Source organism: Amphibalanus amphitrite, unplaced genomic scaffold, assembly GCF_019059575.1.
Source record: "Amphibalanus amphitrite isolate SeventyFive unplaced genomic scaffold, NRLGWU_Aamphi_draft 001495F_arrow, whole genome shotgun sequence".
NCBI lineage: Eukaryota > Metazoa > Arthropoda > Thecostraca > Balanomorpha > Balanidae > Amphibalanus > Amphibalanus amphitrite.
The window spans coordinates 106,838-130,949 of record NW_024882988.1 but is presented as its reverse complement, the minus strand read 5'-3'; the positions used below and the strand labels follow the sequence as shown (position 1 = coordinate 130,949).

At 49.8% G+C, this 24,112-nt stretch overlaps 1 protein-coding gene across 3 annotated transcripts; it reads right to left on the bottom strand.

Moving 5' to 3' along the window:
- On the bottom strand, nt 1–23,468 carry LOC122373439 (pro-resilin-like). 3 transcript variants are annotated; one of them, XM_043351505.1, is made up of 6 exons: nt 23,185–23,468; nt 7,449–10,012; nt 7,027–7,078; nt 5,507–5,580; nt 4,991–5,138; nt 1–552 (listed from the first exon to the last, which is right to left on the bottom strand). In XM_043351505.1, exons 1-6 carry the CDS (start codon nt 23,200–23,202, stop codon nt 523–525), a joined length of 2,886 nt encoding a protein of 961 aa, XP_043207440.1. In that variant the 5' UTR covers nt 23,203–23,468; the 3' UTR covers nt 1–522. The 3 variants fall into 3 exon arrangements, with proteins under 3 accessions (XP_043207440.1, XP_043207438.1, XP_043207439.1); XM_043351503.1 differs by having other exon boundaries at nt 4,645–5,138; nt 23,185–23,359; XM_043351504.1 differs by having other exon boundaries at nt 4,645–5,135; nt 23,185–23,359.
- Nucleotides 23,469–24,112: the final 644 nt, after the last annotated feature.

Here is a 24,112-nt window from a genome sequence, read left to right as displayed (position 1 = left end):
CACCTCTGATTACTATTTTATTATACAAAACACGTAACGATAGCACCTCGAAAAACAACACAATATTTTGTACGTCCCCGTACGGCATACGTGGCGGCAACCACAGCAGCACTGGAATGAATGGATCCACGCTGCCCTTCTATAATCCTCATCGTGCAGTGCATTTGATATTCAAGCAAGTAAAGTCCTCACAATCCCAACGACACACATATACCACTTAACCATTGTTTGGTGGTACCAGATCCCAAACAGCTGCAATTAACCACACCTCATTCGTGAGCATATTCCACCGCCAACTTTCCTACAATCTGGCCAGTTCCAGCATGGCGGCCCGAATGGCCTCCGTCTCCGGGTCCGGCGTGGTGCCGGCCGTGACGGTCGTGACGGGCGAAGTGCGTGACCCCAGCCGGCGCCGGCGGCCCCGTGACGCTGGCGTCACACGTCTGACGTCATCGGTGTCCGTCGGGGCGGCGGTGGCGGCCGGAAGTGCGTCGGGGGCGGCGCTGCGCGCTAGCTCGGCCACTAGACGGACGGCCGAGAGCGTCGACGTCTCTGTGGGAGCAGCAGCGGGTCAACCCAGCATCGGATAGATGTGAGTGTGACTGACATGAAAATCCATGTGAAGAAATCAGCACTGCACGGCGCACGCAACAGTTGTCACACCTTGCGGCGTTACAGTTACGGAATAGTTTGTGCAATATTAGCTCAGATTGGTAAGATTTAAAATGCGTCTGTTAAAATTTTCACATGTTTCTTTCGATTTTCAGGAGCTGAAATGCTTGTGAAATAAGAATGCTCGCTCTGGGGAGTCGGGGACTGCTTAAAACCTTTCCTATGTCTAGCTATGTGCTAAATTCGCCCCTACACAGACTAGCAAAATAAAGGAGTGAATATTTCTGGTCGAGTAAATAAAGAGTGAGCATTAATGATTAAAATGTCATAGCACAAAATACTTAACAAACGTTAATCTAACCGTAAATTCGTCATAAGCACACAGCACGTCTAAAGGTCCGTGAGCCCGTACAGTCGGGTGCGATGTTACCTGGCCGTTGAGGATACGTCAGTTCACTTCCGTCTTTGTCGAGTTCAGAGCGACCGTCCACGTCATCGTCAGACGCGTCAGGAGGGTCAGATTGGTCACATTGGTCAGATTGGTCACATTGGTCAGATTGGTTAGACAGGAAAGGTTTGTCAGGCTGGTCAGAGTAGTTAAACTGACTGTGGTTGGGGTAGTTAAACTGCTCAGGCTGGTTCAGGAAATGATCAGGACGAAGTCGTTGGTCGTCAACACGAGTCTTTACAGAGTAATGGAGGCGCGTGCGCGGGTCCGACAAAGGAGGTGCTAGTGTAATATCGGTGCTGAGAGAGACTGAGCTGGGTTCAAGACTGGTGCCGAGTGAAGCGGAACCTGGTGATTGTGCTCCCTTGGTGCTGAGAGGAAGACCAGCATGCCTCCAGGTGGGACTTAATGGGCTCACATCTCCGCTAATAGGAATATCTTCTGAGGGCGACATTTCCTGGACGGACGGTTTACTGGAGGACAACTGTTCCTGGAACTCCTGGACGGCAGGGGTACGTCGAGAGTTCCCACCGGACCGGGACCTCGCTACCCTAGCCCACTGGTCAGGTCCACGGCGCAGCTTCCCCGACTGTTCGATCCCCCTGAGCAGCTGCAGCAGCGGCGAGGGCTCGCCACTGCCCGAGTCCGGTCCTGTCGCCGGGCCGGTCAGCCTCTGCAGCTCCATGCCTTGCACCTGCAGCTCCATCTGACGCAGAATGTCATCGTCTGTGACCTCAGTATCGGGCAGGCCGAGAGGAGCCGTGAGCTCAGGAGCCACAGGAGCAGCTGTGCTCAGCTCAAAGCCCCTGAAGTAGGCAGGAGCGGTGTCAGGGAAACCCTCCAGCAGGAGGCTGCTCACGGCCTCCTCAGGATCTGCTCCTGAGGAGCGAGCGTCACTCGACTCTTTGACAGGTGCCGAAGCTCCTCCGGACACCTTCGCCAGTGAGTTGGGTTTTGACAAGGCGTTGGAAGAAGTGCCTCCGGAGCTGCTCAATATTTTCGAAGAACTGAAGACTCGAGGTGGTGGTGAGGTGCTACCGTGAGCGCGATTTACCAGTTCTGAGGAAATCTGAACTGTCTGACTGACTTTATTATTATGCTCAAGATTTGGGGCCGTAAAGTTCACTACTTCGGAGATGTTAGTGAGGTCATCCCTAGAATCGATGTCCGTCTGGTCTTCCGAGGAGGCCGTGGGTGTCTTAGCACTTGGAAAAACTGAACCCAGACTAAGACCCTCGAAACCTGGTGGCTTATTGAGGAATGTTTGAGGAGGTGCTGGGCTGTTGCTTGAATCTTCTGTTGAAGCTGTTTCAGCTTCGGCTGCCACCGCAGTCGACTGGAACATCAAACGATTGTCATTGATGGACGACTTTGATCCGTCTTTTGACTTCGAAAGCTTCATTCCAAAGTCTCCACCTAAGCTCCAGTCATGCTCTCCCCAAAAGAAACTTTCGAGGGATGTGTCTTCCTCATTCATTCGCTGTCCATCATAGTCATAATCGTTAATAAACGTTGCTGCAGTTGAAGAATGTCCACCCAGCGATTCTGGCACACCATTCCTGAACGCGTCTTGGATGGCACGTATGGTGGTGGAGACGTATCGCTGAGGACCATCGATTGCATTTGACAGTATTGAGCCTTCCTTTGGAGGAAAGTCGGGAAAATCTGGAACAGGCAACAGTTTGTCATCTGTAAAATCAAATTTGAAATTTGAATGCTTCGAAGGTGGCTGAGTGAAAAAGGGAGATTCAAATTTATTGCCATCATTTTGTTCGGTTTTAATTTTTGATAAAGGCAGCCCTGAGCCAATTGGTTGTGCCAAGGTGTCGAGCTGATTTATAGATAAACCACTATCCACGAACTGATTGTCACTTCCCGGTGCTGATTGCTCTGCGTTGCCAGCACCTAAAGCTGCGATTGATTCCAACACAGCCCCCGCGGCCTGAGACGGATAATCCGATGGGCCAGGCTTAGAAACTTCGACCTTTGCAACATTATCGACATTATTGCGGATACGTTTTGCGTCAAATGAGAAGTCGGTGTCACCAGTGAATACTTCCCCTTGCCTAGTCGGAGGCTCGTGTTTACTCAGAGAATCTTCCCCTCCAACGTCTCCAGGGCCTGGTCCTGCCCCTGCCAGCGTTTGCAGCTGATGCTTCAGCTTCATCTCGTAGACCTCCAGCTGCTGCAGGCCCTTGATCATCAAATCCGTGCTGGTGTTGCGGAAAATCACCTCGCCGACATTGAGTCCAGGTGCGGTCGGTTCGCCTGACAACGAGGCGATTTCATTCAGCACCTTCTGGCTTTCGGCATCTAGCCTCTGTCGAGTACGCTCCATAGCAGCCATAAAGTTCGTTCTCAGAGTCTCGGCACTGAAGTCTGACCAGTCTGACGGCCCAGACTGCCCAGATTCCTGCGTTTGGTCAGCTCCATCCGAGGCAGGCCTCTCTAGCGAACCTCCTTCGGGGCTATTTATCACAGCTACGTCAACCTCCCCAAACGACTGTCCTAGGGCGTTGGAAGATAACGGAAAATCAGCCTCCTCCGGTACGGAGTGGATCTGCTGCTCATCATCATACCAGACCAGACTGGCGGACTCTGGGGCGGGGAGGGGCTCCGGCTGGAGGGGAGAGGAGAAGGGTGGAGCAGAGACCGTAGGAGTGACATGCTGGGGTGCTGGTGAGTCGAGCGGGCCGGAGGGGCGGCGGTGACCACCGCGGTCAGGCCGCGACCCTGCGAAAAGACATGCAGTTTAGATGGAGTTATTCGCGTCTGAATATTTAGAGGGTTAGGTTTAGAAGCAGTGCGCAGTTTGCAAGACAATTTATGGATTTGTGGTTATAAAAAATCAAATTATTTTTAATAACTACCAGCCAACGGTTTAATTTTATATGGGAACTGGGAGCAGTGGCGGTTTGTGCAAGCTGCGGGCTTCGAGACTGACAAGGAAACTATGAACGTGAACTTAAAGAAGTACACTAGCTAAAATATGCAAAATGATTTGTGCAAATGCAGATTGAAGAGGATGAGCACTGATCTGTGCCAAGAAAGAAAGATATAAGTGACTATAAATTCACCGGCTAAAGCACCTAAGAAAGTATGAGTGCTATTCGTATGGATTATCCTTGATATTATGCCCTTTCCATTGCATTGTCCTTGACATGGTGCTCTGCCGTGAAATGCAGAAAAACATAATTGTGTGAGGTGGATGGAGCAACTAAAGGTACGAACTATGCGGGAACCCAAAGGAAATAATTTGAAAGATAGTTAGGTAGGTTCGAATGAAGAGCTTGCGTTACACATTATTCAGCCGAAGGACAAGGCGACTGGTCTCACTGCGTTACTGGAGGCTCAGCTTTGGTGAGCTATTCTTGAAAAAGATAAATTTTTTGGTAAGGATGGTGGTTTGTGGGTGTTTGTGTTTATTTCACGGCACAGCTTACTTTTAGCGTTAAATAAATAAAGTTAGGTGTCGACTGTCGTCCTATTTTTGTTATTCCTTTGTCATTGGTAGTCAGGCAAAGCTGAATCAGCATTATCGTCAGTATCGTCAGTATTATCAAAAGCAGGCCCCATGCACTAACCTACTCCATCTGCGGCCTGCGGGTCAGTTGAAGCGGAAGCGGTCACCGGAGTAAGCGGCGGCGGCAGGTAACCGTCCGCTATGGGACGGATTCTCGCCCCGAACACCGAACCACCGGCTGGTGGCGCCACCGACTGCCCGGCAGGTATCGCCGCGGTCGCCGGCGGCTCGGCAGTCTGAGCAGGTGTTAGCGACGCGCTCTCGTAGGTCCGCTGAGGTGTTGTCAGGGTTGAAGGCGGCTGGTCACTCGTTAGTAGCGTTTCCTCCAGCGAAGGAGCCTCCTCCACGAGCGGGTTAGCGGTCATGAAAGCGTTGCGGACGGTCTCGTCCACCTGATCGGTGACTACCTTCTGCAGATTGGCCCGGATGTCGATGTCTGGTAGGAGGGAGCCCGACTGGCCTGATCCACCGGCACTCTCCGGAGCCAGGTAGCCCTGGGTTGGAGAGTCGACCGCCTGCGCCAGTCCCTGCTCATCGCTCGGCTGGACAGAGCTGCTGTGGGAGCGCACATAATGGTTAGATGAGCGAACTGACATACTGTTACCGATAATTTCATACTTTTCTTGACTGATATAAAACGGGTAAAAAGAGCTTTAAAGTTTTAAAGCGTTTTACTTTGCATCGGCTGATTCCGATGTATACGAGTAGTCGACTACAGAATGATGTTCCACTCCTCAGAAGCTATCAGTTGACCGGAGCGCTAAGTTGTGCCGTTTATCACGCAATTAAGCGTGTCGATTATGAGCATTGGGACAACGCTATAATTTGTGAACTCAGCCCGTGTGATGCGGCACAGCCTACCAATCCAGGCAAATAATTGCCTGTGAAAAGTGGAACATCATTCTGTAGTCGACTGTACATACCTGAACTGGTCCTGTGCTGGAGGCGAGTACTCTTCCTGCGCCTGAGCCGGCTGGAACACTGACCCGAGATCCACCTGCAACAGACGCGTGCCGTTATAATTAACGTGTTTTAATTAACGTGTTATAATTAATGTTTTCAGACGATGTGTCTGAAAACATTTACGCATGTCCTTCTCCGGGCTCAATAACTAGTAAATTTTAATCCGCTTGGGGTAAAGGGCTCGGACAATAAATTATCGCACCCGGAAGTGTAGGCACACCACTATGACTATGATGCGTGAAGACATCGGAAGAGCGAGCCACAAACTTACTCGCGTGCTTACTTCATAATGAATTCCAACTAGCTGTAACCGTACCCTTTCTCAAATTGCTGCCTCCTATAGGCTTTCAAACGGCCCTTCATGGAATATCGTCACCATTCCCCGTCTCCCATCCTCCCTCCCTTCCCAGCCTCCTTCCCATCCGACGGACACCCGCGGGGCAGACGCACCGCATGAGTGTCGAGGAGTGGCGTGCAATAAGCACCGATAATTGACAAACAGCCGGGAGCTAAAAGCGACAACCGTGCGAGAACTAGGGGCTAGAAGAGTGGGAAGAAGATGGGGTGGGGCGAGACCTGATAAGAACAGGACGGAAACGGGACGGAAACGGACGGAAATAGGACGGAACCGAGAGGGGAACGGGAACGAAAATGGATGGTAGCGGTAACGCACAGAGACTGAAAAGAATTTGAGCGGATTGAAAGAGGAGCTGTTGGGATTCGATGACGTCGAATTTCAGCCGAACAGCACTTAGGGACGGCTGACACGCCACGGTATTCAAGCTCGTGGGTCTGAACAAGAAACGACGTGGGCTTTGAGGCGGGAGGCCTGTCTGGTGCCCGCCTCTGCGACTGGACGGAGATTGATTACCGTCATGGGCAGAGGCGGCTCATTACATCATCTCCGGGACACCCCACGTGACCAGTTACTCCACCTGACCCCAGACACCTCTCCACAAACCAGCCAAACGTATTCACGGCCACTTTCTCAGATCAATCATTGCCGCCGCGCGGCTCGTGCATATTACACCCCTCCCCACCCGTCCCCCTCCTCCATCGCGCTGACGCCGCCACTTTCCTCGGCGTGGGGTCAAGCCGGGGTCACGTGCGCGGCCGCCGGTGACCGCCGGAGGCTTGTTTCAATTACCGGCGGCGGTGTGTGCAATCGGAATCCCCGGGACGCCCCGGCTGCCTCCCACACAGGCACCATGGGCAGCTAAACGGGGACAGGAAACGGTGAAGGGAGGGAAGGGAACGGCTTAAGAACTTGCTGTATACCTACTGTGAATTCCCGTAAGCTAACAATGGGAAAATAAAAGTTAGCATAGCGTAAAAGGCGCGATAACATTTGGCTTGCTGTCCAGGAAGTATAGGAAGACGAGGAGGGAAGAGGGAGGGGAGGGAGAGGGAGGGAGTATAGGAAGACGAGGAGGGAAGAGGGAGGGGAGGGCAGAGTGAGCTGAAGACTGAAGTCACCCACCTGATTGGGATTCACCTGTGCAGCCGCTTCAGAGAAACCGCCGTCAGCTGGACTGAAACCGACATTACACGGTCATTACATGCAGAGAACGCCGAGCAGTTACGCTTGAAGCACTCATTCACGCGAAAGGGAGGGATGTAACGCACACTGGGTGAGCCGTGCGCGGGTGTGAATGGGCCCGCCGCAGTGGTTATGAACCTTGTTTGCTCGAGTAGCTAGGCGTGGTTGTGAACATCCACAAAAACGACTCGTGGTCTCAGGCTATTATCTGGTAATCACGTAACTTCTTATCGCTTCATCGCACAAAATACCGGAAATGCTACCGCACGTTTACGAAACACGATAGAAAATCACAGGTAAACGGCAAGTTTCCCTTCAATTTGTGAGGAGCGGCCACATACGAGAAGGCGCCTACAACTCACCGGGGCTGCTCGTCCTGGACGAAGACGCTGCTGAAGTCGAGTGACTCCGACTGGCCACCGCTCTCCGACGTCTGCCCGGCGATGAAGTTATCTTCGTACGAGTCAGGACGGCTGGCGAACTCGTCTCCAACCGACCCTCCAGAGAGCACGCCTTCAAACGAGACCGGCTGCGCGTCCGACTGCTGGTTTCCCGAGAAGACGCCTTCGAAGGACAGCTGCTGCTCGCCGCCGCTGGCTGGAGAGGTCACGAAGTCCTGACCCTGCTGCAGCGTCACCTCCGAGACGACGCTGCCGCCGTCCGGAGGGCCGTACTCGCCCGTGGGAGCCTCAGAACCCTGACCTGACAGTGCCACCCCCTGAGCGGCCTCCTCCTCAGAGACGATGCTGCTGTCGTACAGAGGGCCGAAACCAGTCGGAGACGCTGGTGCCGACGTCTGAGAGGTGAACCCAGAAGCAACTGCCGGCGCCGCTGTGACTGAGGGCGTCAGAAGTCCAAGGTTTCCACTGCCGCCATCCGCAGCTCCGAGGATGCTGTCGCTGTTCAGGGGTCCGTAACCCTGCCGCACCTCCTGCTGCTGCCCGGAGGTCGCTGAACTCCCTGATCCGACCTGAACGCCGGCCGGCAGCGGCCCGGTGATGATGTCAGCGGCGCTGGGAGGGCCGTACCCGCCCGTCGACTGTCCTCTCTGAGACTGGCCGCCACCGAGGCTGGCCTGGGAGACAGACTGGCCCCGGGCAGAGCCGAATTCCTGCGGGGAGCCGGCCTGGACGAACGGAGACCGTCCGGAGCCCTGCTGACCGAGCTGCTGCACCTCGCTGGTGCTGAGGATGTCCTCAGGGCGGGGTGCCGAGTATGTCTGACCACCGGGCCCGGCCGCCTGCGGCTGCTGAGGGCTCGGAGCGTCGTAGGACTGCTGCTGCTGCTGCTGCTGCTGCTGCTGAGGGGCTGAATACTGCTGCTGTGCCTGCCCAGAGCTGAGGACGTCCTGCGGTCTAGGAGAGCTGTATGCCTGACCTCCCGCCTGCTGCTGCTGCTGCTGCTGCTGCTGCTGCTGCTGCTGGGGCTGTGGGGCATCATACGTCTGCTGTGGCTGAGGTGAGCTGTACTGTTGCTGAATCTCGTTCGGGCTGATGATGTCCTCTGGACGAGGTGCACTGTAGCTCTGACCACCTCCGGATTGTTGCGGTTGCGGCGAGGTATACTGCTGCTGTGGCTGCTGCTGCGGTGAGCTATACTGCTGCTGCGGCTGAGACTGCGGTGTGGTGTACTGCTGTCCGATCTGATTGGAGCTGATGATGTCCTCTGGCCTTGGCGCGGTGTAACCCTGCTGACCGCCCTGCTGACCGCCCTGCTGGTGCTGCTCCGCAGGGGCCAGGTAATCAGCCTGCTGGGGACTGATGATGCTCTGCGGCTGCGGGGAGGAGTAGCCGTTCTGGCTGTTACCGCCAGAGGAGCCTGATGAAGGGTAGAAGATAGGGCTGCTGTTCTGCCGGAACCCACCCTGGCTGTGACCCGAGTTCTGAGGTCCTCGGTAACTCTGCTGAGGCTGGACCGTGATGGAGCTCTGCACGACGTGAGAGGTTCCCTGAGAGCCACTGTGACCACGTCCTGAGGTCTGTGGTCCCCCATACCCCTGCTGGGGCTGCTGCGTGGGTCCTCCGTACCCCTGCTGGGGCTGATGCGTGGGTCCTCCGTACCCCTGCTGGGGCTGGACGGGGACAAACCCGCCGTACTCCGGCGTGGTGGGCTGCGGCGAGCCGTAACTCTGCTCGGGAACTGAAGTCGTGGGAGCGCCGTACTCTTGCTGTGGCTGCGGCTGACTGTAGGAGGTGTCCGGCAGAGGCACCCACTCGAACTGCTTGCAGGCCTCGCACGCGAGGGAGACGTCCGGCTCGATCTGCTGTCCGCCGCCGTAACCGCCACTGCCACCGCTGCCGTGTCCTCCGCTGGAGCCGTGTCCTCCACCTCCGTGTCCTCCTGAAGATCCATGTCCTCCACCTCCGTGTCCGCCAGAGGATCCTCCGTGTCCGCCTCCACTGTACCCTCCACCGCCGCCGCCATGTCCTCCGGACCCACCGTGTCCGGATCCACCATGTCCTCCGGACCCACCGTGTCCACCGTGTCCACCGCCGCCACCATGTCCTCCGGATCCACCGTGTCCGGATCCACCGTGTCCGCCAGAGGATCCACCATGTCCTCCTCCGCCAAGTCCGCCGTGCCCTCCGGATCCACCATGTCCTCCTCCACCGTGTCCGCCGGATCCTCCGTGTCCCCCATGTCCTCCGGATCCGCCGTGCCCTCCTGAGGGCGGCCCGTAGCTTCCTGACGGCGTCGGCACCACGATCGCATGTGGCTTCAGCCCAATCGAGACTGGGTACGGCCGCGCCCCGCTCGGCTTACCGTGGCCGTGGCCATGACCCCTGCTACGACCCCGTCCTCCTGCGTGGTTCCTGCCGCGCCGTCTGCTGCCCAGGCCGAACAGACTGAACAAGTCGCGGCGCTCCCTCTGAAGGCCGGCCTCAGTTGTGGTCACCACGGCTGCGGCAGCTGCCAGAAGACATACCTGGAACAGAGAGGGAGAGAGGTAAAGTGCGTGTGAGAGACGGTTTTGGATAAGGAGGAATGGGTGAGTGGGATTGATATATTAAAAACTGGCGGATCTTGAATCGTGTGCCATCACTAAATGACATTAAATACGCCTTTTACACATAACAACGCTAAACATAATGGCCATGAGCTGTGTTCTATGTAAGCCAAGGGATTTCAGCCATTGTAAACGATTTTAACTCTTCGGGTTCAGTGCTCATTTTGATATTTCTCCTACATTATTAACTCATGGCAAAATCAAGATGGTGAGATTGCCATTGAGCAACTGATCCATTTCGCCAAACGACCAGCGACTGTGGTTGTGGTTGTTGTGTGATTGAGTCCCTTTTCAGCGGACTGTAATTAAAAACGTCAACTCGGGTTGAGCGATGGTGTGCCCTCAGCCGTGAAACTGCCGGTGTCATCGAAACAAGAGTGAAGGCTGGAAACACCACGCTCTTACCGACACCACTGATTACCTTTAAACATCTGAAGTGGCCCATTTGAGGCGAAACGGTAGGTGCCTGCTACATTGAACGAACACTAGGTACAAGCATTGCAATTTACAATTAGTCGCGAAAGCATAATGGAAGGATAACTTAATTTAATCTTTTAGTGAACGAAGTCCCAGCGTCACCATCATCTTTTAAATAAATATTGTTTTGAACGCTAATCTACCGTTGCTACACCATCCTTTTATTTTTCCCATGGTGGCCATGACTAGAAGGAAAACTTTCCCTAGCAAAGGCATTTACCGACAGGCGACACCCATCGCTCACATGGGCGATGAGGCCGCTGAAGCATGCTCATCACCTAACTCACAGAAGGTAGCATTTACCCGGCATTAATGCTAGTCTGTTCCCGCACAAACACGTTTCGATCTTATGGACAATGTTCAGGGTGCTATCACAATCAATTTGTCAGGGAGTAGAACATCATGTTCCGGCTCCCTCTACAAGATAAGTGCAGACTGATAGGTAGCCTTAGTCGTCTTGGTTAGCCTAAATATTCGAGAACAGAATTACATAAACGCAATTCCATATTCCTTCAGTGCATTATCGATTTTGTACGCGACAGTAGGGTAAAATCTCATACGAGTAGGTATAGCCCAGTTGCTACTTGAATAAGTGTTTTCCCGCACAAAGTTCACGGCTGTCTTCATAACTGTTCTGATTAGCAGCAGGCTCATAGCACCTCATCCGCCCAATCCCACCCCCAGCCTCTGCTGCCCGACGACACGACCGGTCTCGTCTGTCACGACAGAACTCCGTGTAACAGTGTTCGCCACGGGCCCCAAAATCCCCAGCCCAGCCCGGCCCGGGCCCATGGGTTCAGAGCCCGTCCCAGCCCGTAGCCCGCTCTTGGCAAATATTCCAAGCCCAGCCCGGCCCGGCCCATCAAAAATAGCAATCTAGTTACTGTCTTAGTCTATTGCTATAATAAGCATGATTGATTACACTATTTTGAGAACAATTCAAATTGCATGAATATTAACATGGCAATCATGACTCCCTTCTTTTCAATGAATATTATCATTTCAAGTGCCTATGGCACAAATTTTAACAGTAACAGCAAGCACCTCAGTCAATTAGGTCATGATTACACACCTATACAAAGTTTACATGATTATATTAACTACATTCTATGAGTAAAGTTATCTTGCAAGCTGATGTGTGTGAACATTATCATTCATAATTGGTGACTCTAATGCATACTTGAAGGAAGTATTTGCAACATACATTATACTTTCCAGCACTTACCAACAGAAAAAAGCTTGACTTATGGGAATTGATGAATCTGTCTGGGATTGACCTTGCTGTTAAATTCACTCCATTGATGCTGCAATATCAAAAGCCTGAGAAAGCATACAAAATAGGTGACACTAACTTTAGCACTGTCTTCCAAAAAAAGAGAAAATCCATCCATTTATCAGCAAAACTGATTTAATCTATTGCAATTCATGCCCACGTGTCAACCGAATCTCTGTAGACAACTATCTGCTGCTTTCCTTGCTATTTTATGTTAGGCTCTTTTCAAGATATGGATATCGTTAGCAGCGTAAGCAGAAAACATGGTAAGCTTGAAATATCATTGGGTACTTTTGCGACTTTTACGCATCATCATCATCAATCGAAAATGAGCGAACACTTCTTGATTGTTGCAGCTGCGGCAGGTAGCGATTCTGGCCAATTGTATAATAAAACATATATGATCAAGTTTTTTTTTGTTTTTCGTTCAAGTTTTCAGACTTCGTGATTAAGGTTTTATTTTTTATTTGTTAAATTTTGTTTTCCATCTTGATATTTACTTAAAAAACGTATTTATTTGATATACTGTTGTGTATACTACCTAGATGCCGCCACATAAACATAGCGCCGCCGCCATGATCGCAAAAATTTTGTTGAGAAGGGGGTGGGTTGTTGTGATTTATTTTGACAAATTTATGGACATTTAAAGAAGCTTTCATCGCGAAATACTCTGTAGAATTCCTCGTTACTTACAGTGTGTTTTGTGAGTATCCTTTTAAGGTTCTGTTCGTTAAAAAGCCGTCGGTGAAGGAAAAAAGACTGTGTTGGAATTGTCTCACTATCGCCATATATAAGTGTTAAACGTAATGTAGCCCTGTAGCCCATCATTGTTGAGTGGCTTCTTAGTTTTTGGAGTTGTAGTGCTAAGTAAGTTATTTTGATGACTACATTTTAACTTTTATTAACAAACTAATGATGCTAGAGATTCTCTGATCTTTTTGGTTGCGGATGAAAACCCTCCTATGTGTGACATGATGTGATATTGGATAATTCTCAAGATTCCCAAAATTCAATATCAAGTAGGTTTTCTTTCACATTGCTTAAATTTGGTTTAGTTTTTGTATTTTCCCAGTGGGTTTTGTTTGCATCAGTTTCCAAATTTTCTTAAAGGGACTGTCCCACCTTAACATTAAAATTGAGTTGAGATAGCCATCTTGATGGGCGTTCTTTGAAAATCAGAGCCGTGAAAACCGTTTCTCCAGCAATTACTTCATCGCAAATAAAATTGTGTTTGATTTTGACATCTGTGCAAATAAGTGCCACAATGTATTGGTATTGGCACTTAAAACCTGTGACGTCACCGCCTTTTCCGAAGTTTCTGTATCTGTCGACTTGTTTTTAATTGAAACCTTGAAAAATAACAACGCCTCTTGGAACAGCGCCCATTCGTTCCGGTGCCACGAGGTGGAGAAATAAATTGATATGCAAAACTAATTCTAATTGTCTTCTAATTCTTGTAGTATTTTTATTTTTGTATTTAAATAGTTAAGAGGCCGTCCTAAATGTGACTGAAGAATGCAGGAGCCATGAACTTATCAATGGCAGGTGTCAAGTTCAAATGTGCAACTCTCTAAAATTAATCATAGTGTAGTATCAAAATGATAAATGATTTGCTCACTGCTGTTTCAACTCCATAATCAAGACATGCTCTGAGGAGTCCACAATCTATTGATGGTGACAACTAAGGAAGAGACAATGAATTTTCACCTTTTTATTTCTGAGCATCCAAGACGACTAACCTTGAGCCGTTGAACATTGATAATACCCTGTATGCTGAAGTCAAGGCTATATAAACGTATAAACTGGTGAAGTCATGTGGGTGGCCTGAGGTCGACCATGCCTAGTAAAGAACTGTTGTTTGTGTAAACACCATGCAGAGGCGTTTTGAAATAAATTTTAGTGATGTAATGTATCATTCTTTGAACTGAGTTGCTGATGGCGGATGAAAGCGGAAGTGCTGCATGTTGAATCAGAAATGCTCTGTTGCGCTTTTAAGCTTATGTTAGATTTTATAGATGGCTTAGTTTTCCTGCAGATTTCATCTTAAAGCTGTCAATAGTGTTTTACCTTTGTTTCCTGGGAGCAGATCCAGCTACTAACATGAGCATCAGCATGGGACTGGGCCTTTGTACCACAGTCGCTGCGCTGCTTGTCAAAACCTAGGTAATGTGCTTTGTTAGGCCATACTGTGCATTTTTTAAACCTTTAGAGTACTTTGTGATCATTGACATACATATTGCACCTGACAAACAGCAGCAAAATCACACCCCATCCTTACCTCTGTGCAGTGTCACCCAACAGACAACAGGGCTTCAAAACAGGCAGGTTCCGCATTCAAGTCGCTTCTTGCAACTATGTGTCGTGACTAATGTTAGGACAATAGACGTGCTGTACAGGGAAGGTGTGTTCTGTGTAGCTCTTGAAAAATGAAGTCATGCCTAAAATTCAGTTTAGAATATTACAATTACAAATAACTTGGATAAAAGTTGCAAAACATGAACTCTGACTGGTCAGTTGAAATGTCTTGAGTCAGTGAACCACGCCTGGGCTGGGGGAGGTCAGTTCCCTGGCTTGCGCGACCTCGGGCAGGAGCTGTGGGACTTGTACATGGACAGATTGAATAGATGCTAGCCTAGATCATGTCGTGGCTGCAGTCCAAGACATGTTCACTAGTTGCCGTTGCTGCCGCCGCCTGCTGCTGCCCTGCGTGCCGGCTGGCAGCTCACTGCTGGACTGTTTGCGCGCCAGGCATCCTACTGGACGAGTGGGGTAGGTCGCAGATATTTGAGAGTGAAACGTTTGGTCTACGCCAGCCCGCGCCCGCTGTGCGCTGAATGTAGCTGAAACTCTTACAAATAATCTAATAAAAAGGCAAAATTTCAGAGGACTCCATTGGTGTCTCCGTGGTGACAATCAGAACTTGATCAGAACTGTTATCATGCTGAATGCTGAAACTGAGAATAGGGCTGAGCTGGTGGGCTAGAATTTAATATGCATGCTTACAAGGTCCCCAGTTCATTTGTCACAAATTTGTCAGACTTGCCTGTAGGCAAATTTATGCAGATGAAATGTTTCTGGCAGATAGCCCTGAGGCAAAATGCTATTCAAGCTTGTTCCGCAGCTCGTTGCGTTCCACATGAGCCACTAAATCAGAGTCACACAACTCTGCCAAATGTGCTGAAAGGCCACAAATTTCCAATAGGTAGGTATATTTATCATTTTTCACAGACACAACAAAAATACAAATGCAGGTCACTACAATTCATTCTGATTCAATTACAATTGCTGGAATGTGTTTTGCAGACTTATTATATTGAATCTTGAACAGACTATATTTAATTACTTTGCTCATGGGCCCAGGCCAGTACTGCAGAGTATGGCTCGCAGGTCGCCAAGGATCACAGGCCCAACTCCCAAGTTCAAAATTGACACAAACCCTTCAAACATAACCCGAAAATTCACACCAAAGGGGGCTGAGAGAACACAAAAAATGCACCAAACCCCAAAATGGCCAGTTAAAATCTGCACTGACCTCAAATCCCCACAATGCTACACATCTGCACCACAGCAAGCCAAATTCGCACCCCGCTACACTAAATCTGCACCACACTAAACCAAATCCGCACCGCACCACACTTAAATCCGCACCAGACGAAGGAGTCCACACTGACAAAATCTAGACAAAATTGCCATACTTTGCAGTCTGGCTCATGGCTGTATCCATTGTGATTCTTAGGTCTGATTATTGAAGTTAAGCTCACTTCCATCATCCATGTGCCCAAGACATTGTGGGCAGCATCAATAACCAACATCAAATATCTTGCTTTTGCTTATTTAGGAGCGTTCTATAATCTTTTAAAATGATAAATAAGGCCTTGTTGATATTCTTTAAAGTTTGCGACCTTCTTGACAAAGTTCAAGCTTCAATTTTCTAATTTTCATTTCAATCCTTTCCATGAACATTGAACATGTTACTGATATTTGATTTCATGCGCAATGTTTGTACTATTCGCGGCAGAAGCGTAACAAAACTTTGTGCCACCGATTTGGCAGCTAGGAAAAAAACTTTGTACGATAAAAAAACAATCATATGACGTAATCGATCCAAAAGCTTTAAATTGGAATTTTTAAACAATTAGCTAACTATGGGCCGAATGTTTGCCAATTTCGTGTAAAGGGGCCCCTAATCTATGTCTTGCAACACAAGAACAGTATATCAAAGCAAATTTTTGAAGGTGGGACAGTCCCTTTAAATTGACATTAGTCGCAAAACCCATAGTGCACAAAGCTCTTGGCCCGGCCCGTCCATAGCCCGTTAACTAATGATGTTTGGGGGCCCGGCCCAGCCCGTAGCCCAGCCCGGCCCATGGCCCGTTGGGCTGGCCCGGCCCGTGGCGAACACTGCCGTGTAACCAGCCGACCCGGTCGAAAGCGTGGCACATCGCCGTGACTGATGGCTCCGAGCCGCGTGCCCGTTAATTGGACCCCCGCGGTGCCGGGTTCACCTGCTGACCGTCCGACTTCCGCCGTCAGTCCAGCCGTCATCATCAGCCGCGGGGGTCATCCCTCCCTCCCGTCCGCTCATCTCACTCCTCCGGCCGCACTCCGCGCCGGCGGCAAACGTGGCGCGTCTCACGGCGGGCGGCGGCCATTCCGGCGCACCTCCCGAGGGCAGGGATGCGTCACTCGGCGCACCTCGGCGCCCGGCGGCGGCCGGCGCTGAGGGAGAAAGTGATCAAAGAGGCGAGTGTTGCCGCACTTGTGGTCAGTCATTAGCATGGAGGACGAGCCGCTGTGATGGAGGCGGCGCTCGGAGAGAGACGGCCCGACCATCGACAGACCGTCCCGCCGCCGCGGCTGGGGAGAGAGCAACTCATCGAGGAGTGGCCAGGAAGGAGTGGAGGGCTTGGCTTAATAACCGTGAAGAGTTTTCAGTTGGTTTAATGTGGTGGTTTGGCTTGTGACCGACCAGGGTAGTGAATGAATGACAATTTTGGAGCGGACGAATGTCACGCGCTATTTGAAAAAGTCACATAACGCTGCACTTCTATGGGCATGGAAATGCATGCATCACAATAGTCTTCCTTCAAACGTGTTCTGCCATTGCATGAGTTTGCATTGACCGTAACATAACCGAAGGTTTGTTGTCAATAGTTAAAACACTATTCTTTAGAATTGTGTTTTTCTATTGAAAAACAAATCTGAGTTCCCTGACAATTTGGCAAAAGCTGCCTGAGATCAGTATATGTGCGTTATGTAGGTTTGCTCACATTATCCCGCTGCTCATTTCATAGTAGCTTTAATCCCGGATGATCTCAGTATCACTCAATGTAAGTACATACTTGATGCTCAATGTACTTGATAAGGAGTGCATAGTTCTATAAAAAATGCAGCTAGTGTAATGGAGGACATCGCATAAGCGGCTCTCAGTGCACATACAAAACGTGCGTCAACGCACAAGCACAAGGAAGTCACCACACCACCGTTAGTTTTTGGAAGCGGGAGGAGACTGCATTAGTTGGTGTTAGAACCATCTAACTAGGTAGACTGTACCGCGTTACACCGATCGACTGGAGACTGCAATAGGTGGTGTTAGAGCCATCAAGGTAGGTAGACTGTACCGCGCTACACCAATCGACTGGAGACTGCAATAGGTGGTGTTAGAACTATTGAGGTAGGTAGACTGTACGGCGCTACACCAAATCAATGCGGCACAGTTTACATATCACGGCGTTTGCCAAAAACGGCAGCTGAGTAAATAATTACAGCTGCTTAGTGCTTAGCCTATGACGGCTACATGGTAGCTTTAGCAATATGGTGAGACCGTCTAATCATGCTGTGTGTTAGTAAATGTTTCTGAGACGAAGTTTGGTTTTCCCTGCGCTTTTGCTACAAACGTTGTTAGCGTATTTCAGCAAATTATCACGGCTGAATTATCTCGCTATACAAGCAGCCTCTGGCACGCTCGGGCCGCTCACTTTCAACACCATTGTTCCCTCTGATCCGTCCTTGGCGGGCTCAATCGAGATGCCAAATTGGGTGAAGGTACGCCGAAACCGGCGCCCACCAACTTCCCAAATATGCAAATTGATGGGTTTGCCAACATCTGCGAAACAATGCATTCCATGGAAAGCGACTAATTTGATTTTCAGCGCCATTCTTCACACCGCTCGGGGCAAATGATGGCCCTTCTCGCGTGGTCGCCCCCGCCCCTCGCCCCTCCCTCTCGTCACGAACGCACACCATTCGACACAACCCGATAACACCAAACGGACCCCCGCCGGCGGCCAATATTGGACAAATGCATTGTTCATCTTACTTCCAACGTACTTCCTGTCAGCACAACTCTGCTGTGCGAGGTGAGTTGTAAGAAGCTTCATCGCTATTGCTGTTATGATGGTGCACGAAGAGTAGTGATTGATGTGGAGTATGACGCGATAAATTTACTTCTGTGATAGTTATCACTCGTACAGACCAGTCCCGAGATTATTAATAGGGCTAGTAATTAATCCGTGGCATGCCTATCGATATTGGGTGAATCCTAACACCAGCCCTAACAACGAGCCACTCCGCTTTCCATCCGTGACGGGACGATAATGCATGTCAGAGGGCAATTAAACAGCTGTCAGAACAGAGCGACGAGCACGGAGGAGTGGGCTGCCATGGTCTCAGACGAAATGAACAGCATTGTTTACCCCGGTGCGTCTAACGGCGGTAACTCGGCGTGAAGCGGCCGCCGGAGACGAAACACGCACGAAAGGGAAAGTCGCGCCGGGTCGTGAGCAGGTCTGTTTGCGTGCTGCCGACGCATTCCTGGCACGTCCAGAACAGACTTGTTTGCCGTTTCGGCCCGTCTAGAGAGTCAGACTGTTTGCCTACGTGCTGGAAGGTGTCCGCCCCTAAAGGACCCTTTCTCCTCAGAAAGCGCGACATCGGTCAGTGCTCGAGTCGCACAGCGTGGCCGAAGGCACCGAGACGTGCCCCAGAAGTTACGGCGGCATCCAGCACCTGTGCCGGGCGTTGACTAATCCTCATTCCTCAGTAAACGTTCGTAGGTATATCGGCTGAACATCGGGCTTCTGAATTCAGCCAATCACCCCCGTGATGCCAGATGGGGCGCCTATCGGGCGGACCTGGCGCACCTCACTGGGAAATCTGCTCGACGAGCCGCCGCGGAAAGGAAAAGTGCGTCTCCCCGACCATCTGGCGCGCGGTCCACCACGTGAGAATGACACCGTCCGTTGTGAGCCACTCTGCGGGGCGGGGCGCAGACAAGACACACCATCTGGCGCCGACACAGGGCCCAGTGGAAGCTGTTATGTCAGCGCGATTTCGGTAAGCTAGCGACTTGTGTGTTATCGTGTTTGACTTCATGTAAAAGACCAACATAAAACAAGCCGACGATGATGAACACTAAAACCTATCGTTTACATAGGATTTGGTCGGCCCGAGAGCCACTCCCCCAAGTGAACCTTTCAGGGGCAGCTGGGTCACGACATTCCCCCCTCCCCGTGACCCACCCACCGTGACACCGTGGCCACAACCGTCGTGACGTTTCCGTGACAGGCTGCGTCACGGCCGGTGAGACTCCCCCAGTCAGTGAGTCACGGATCGCACGTGAGTGGCACTCCCGACCACTCGGGAGGGGCTCCAGCAGCACTACGACCCCACGAGGCCACTCAAGGTCACACTAGCTGCCATTATAGGTCTGTCTCGGCCGGATGTAGTGGCGGTATCGCGTCATTTCTGAATGAAGCATGACATGCGGTGGCTCTGCGGTTAGGAAGACGAGCGGTAGTGAACGATATGATTTTGATTGCTCTATCCTGTGAGTATGGGGTAGATACATGTCACATCGTGCTCTTGTTATGCGTGTGATCTTTCCAGACGTGAAATATGAACGAACTTATGATAATAAGCCATCGTGTACGTCTCTAAAATGTGATTTCTCAATTGGACATTCGAGATGTCTATAAGGCACGATGTGTTTGTGAAATAAACATCCAATGCTTCTGAAAGCGTAAAACAATTTCCAACATACCCTAGGGTAGTTTACAAACTACCAACCTCTGGGAGATTCTTTAGACCACAGGCACCCAGCGACCGTGGTTTCTCCTCGATTTAAATGAAAGCTGACGAATGCCAGCACGGCCAATATCGTTCTAGCCGTGACCGCACCGCATACCTAATCGTTAGCTGACCATAAGCATATCAATGGCGACCTGACACGGGGCGACTGACCATTAAACAGCGTGTGCACTCGACGGAACGACGGTCTGACCAGTCTGAGACCTCCGACATTGCATCATCACGTACGATGCTGCAATCGGAACATCCCGACACTAAAGTGGAACCTCATTTACTGCTTAATGACACGTTACGGGTCTAATTCTATTAGCATATTAGACTGTTCATGTGCGGTACCATGTCCGACCGGTAACTGCTCCAGGCTAAACGCCGTGCATTTTTATGGTCAATTTTAATGACCTCTCGAATAGACCATGTCTCAAAAATAGTATGGTGGTTGAAAGAAAGTGGCACACGTTGTAGATCACAAAGACTTCAAGGGACTGCACAGTGCCCATAGCTCGAATGATATTTTCCAGGACGATATTTGCCGTGACTTTCGTGGCTTCAAGATTGTAAGTTAACTGCTCAATGTTAGAAACATCGAGTGTTTCTTCAGTACGTAAGTGTTTGCATTACAAATATACGAACAGAGTTTTAGATGAAATCGCATTAAATTTACCCGTGATTAAAGGGACAGTATCATCGAAAAAAAAGTCAATGTATGGAGCTGACTTTTTTTTTACTAGCATTTCTTATTTTTCTGAATCAGAAAACATAGTTTGAGGACCGAACTCGGTGAAAAATATTGCAACCACATTTCATTTTCATGATTCATTTTCATGAGCGAACCACCACTATACAAGCATGGCCGCCAGTTTGGAAGCATGCAAAATTACTACAGAACTGGCGCAGATAATACATTATTGACGCTACGCTTACGCGGTCGTTCTTCTGATTGAGTTGTCCTTAGGGAGAGGTAGCCTTAGGTATTGCCTATAAAAATATCACGTGACAATTGGAGGGAGTGACAATTGGACGTGACAATTGACAATGGGAGAAAATATCACGTGACAATCACGTGATAAACGTCATACATTGGAGGGAGATTGTGATTCAAGCTGGAGGAATTCCTTTGTTGAGCCGCTAGAATCCGAAGGAAACAGCGGAAATTGCCTACGACTATTTAATGAATTTAACGGTGATGAATAAGTGCGAAAAACGTTTTGGCTTTATAAAATTTGATGAAATGACCAGGGTAAAAGTTTTATTACTGGCGGTCAATTCAAAACGGCGCAAACATTTAAACAGTGAAGATAGTGAAGCACGATTCAAAGTGTAGTACACCTTTCGTACTTTGAGCGGCGATAGCGGGATAACGGTGTGGAGCTTCGAGGATCGGTCTTCAGTTCCCGGACCAGAAAGGTGGGGCCTATGCAATGTCAAATTTCATCAAAATGGTGATACTGTCCCTTTAATACCACATTGTCGTAAGCACACAAGAACACCAATTCAAAATAAAGAACAGTGTCGAGATTGTCCTCGCACATGCACAGGCCAGGACAAACCTGCTGTTCTGACCATCAAATGAAACACCAAGACTTTCAGAGACATGAACGATTCAGGGTGCATCCACGCGTGCAACCCCCCCCCCCCCCCCCGCCATGATACTGTGACCGTTGATCACCTGACCCGAGCCACTGTACCCGCCGACCACCGGTACTGGCTCAGACGATCACAGTCTGGCTGCAGCAGTCACTCACTCTCAGTCGCAGTCACCGTGACGGCGACACGCCCTGTAGTTGTGGGTAGCAGCCCGGTGGAGTGGCGGGGCGGGGGCGGGGGCGGGGGAGGGCGCGTGACCGTCCCATGGGGTCACGCCCCCGGCGCCTCCGGGCGCCCGGCAGCGGAAGAGCGGGCCACACTACTGACACCATGTGAGGGAGGTTTGGTGAGGATGTTTTGTAACCGGCCACTGATGGGTCTACCGAGGAGCGGTGATGGCAGTTTGTGGTCGCCGGCGGCGGTTTTGCAGACATCGTATACCATCCACGGGCCGAATGAGGGTGGCACGGGGCGCAGATCGCCCACGGTACGCGGTTTTATGGGAATGGAAGCTCGAGAGTGGCGTATTTAGCAATATCAAGTTGCATAATAGTTGATGGAATTGAACAGAGGATAATAACCAAACAGAAGCATCAGATGAGATTTGTGCCGTCCCGCAATAATCGAGTGGTTACGCAAACATTGGAGTCAAGGTTTATACGCTTCATTGGGTACGATGTCAGTTCGTACACCCCCTGCGCGTTGCATTTTGCGGGTACTTCTAAACATATTTCATGTTGATTTTGCTGCATCGTTTTTAAGACAGGTGGAAAAACTTGATCTAGTTTTTATCGCTCCATAACAACAGTCACGGACAACTATACATATCCATAATAAACGATTAACTATAATTTTGTATATTTTTTGTTCTCTGAGATAGTACATGAGATGAGAGCACATTCTATGTACTCTCATACGTTACATGCCACAATACACCGATCTGTAAAGTTGACCTCATCAGTTCAGATTGACAACGATAGAAAATATACGGTATGACAAAAGATGTCTTGCATAGCGCATTGTTTCTCCAGTGATATATTTGTAATCATTGGAAGCTGATCGATGACATATGGCGAGATTGATAACATCGACAAGAACTGAATAAATGACATGCTCATTTCAGACTTTAAGAATGAAGCCGAAAAGCTTTTGTATATTGCGCAATATAAGTGCTTTAGAAGCTTAACCGCGATATAAGAACCTAGACCCTCAGTAACGTCAAGTTTTTTTCTTCTTTTGACGACAGCGATTCAAAGCTAAATACATATTTTCTTTTACTTGAAAACTCCTTGTACAACTTGCTTCTCATAGCTTTAGTAGGTATTCCGAAAATGGGCAGCTTCGGTAACATGTGACAGTTGCTTATAATCATGACGTACGAATACAATTAAAGGTATTGCCATCACATTGGCCTTAACTGAACTCCTTCCTTTTACCTTATGACTTTTTTTTGTATAATTTCGATCCCGTTGCATAATAATTGTAATAACCTATCGAAACGATTTCTGTACCTATTTAGTATTTACTGGTGGATCACATAAAACTCAACCGAACTTTGGAAAAAGAGGAGGAAAACCAAGTGTTCCAAACTACCTTTGGAAAATACAAGGGACCGAACCGAGATGACCGAAAAGCGAAAGAAGTGTCCCGACAATCTGCAGCGACTTACCCAGTGCAGTGTCTTCATGGCTCCTCCGTTGAGGCGTCTCGCTGTCCTCTATCAGCCGGTGCCCCGGTGCTCCTCAGAGTGTGGACTGTGGACGAGTGTGGACGAGCGTGGACGAGTGTGGATTGTCCGCTGTCCGACTGTCCTGTCCACCGACCAGCAGCAGACTGACTGTGACCAGCTCAGGCCGGCGTCGGCAGATGCTCCCTGGAGGAGGTGCCCCTCTCTCCCTCTCCCGGGAGCAGGCGGGCGACACTTTCTCCCGGCCGGCCCCCTCGGAGCGTCGGGGAGCGAGGCCGGGCGAGTCGACGATATGGACGAGCGTAACGAGGGAACGACGCCGAGGGAAGGACAGGAGGAGAAGGACGTGGGAAAGATAACCCGAAGAAGGAGCACAATGGTCTATTATCGGCTGGGAAACAATTACACTGAACAACAAAATTTGACTTTTGTCATAGTACAGAAAGCAGAATACCCAATTCTGTGGTAATTTGTGACGCTGAACACGAATCTGGCATCAGAAATGGCGTATCAGGCTAGGTTTTTGAGATCCAGTATGTCTGTGTATCTGCTCTGAATGGCTGTTTTCAACATTTCACTCTTCCTTTATATGACATTGCCGGTGACTCCGTAGGAAAAAGCTTTAAGTCTGGGGTAATTTAGGATGCAAAATACGAATCTGGCACTAGAAATGGTGTATCGTGTTAGGTTTTGGCATTACAGTGTGTTTGCGTCCTTTTCTTAGGTGCATGTACGGCAGCATGTTATTCTGTCGTTATATTACATGGCTAGTGATCCAATTTACTTTCGACAATCAAAATATTGGTGATATCGTAGGTATGGTTGTTAATTTCTTGAATGTTAATCGATGCTATACAGCACACTTGGGGTAAGACACGGCAGATTTACATCACCCTTTAAGCACAAATAT

Bases quoted from the DNA above. Each gene is read 5' to 3' on its own strand.
- LOC122373439 (XM_043351503.1), bottom strand. The intron at 5,581-7,026 runs GTGGGTGACTTC...CGTCTGTTGCAG, and splicing joins CACAGGTGAATCCCAATCAG to GTGGATCTCGGGTCAGTGTT. The intron at 553-4,644 runs GTTAGTGCATGG...CTGCTCCCACAG, and splicing joins GCAGGCCGCAGATGGAGTAG to AGACGTCGACGCTCTCGGCC.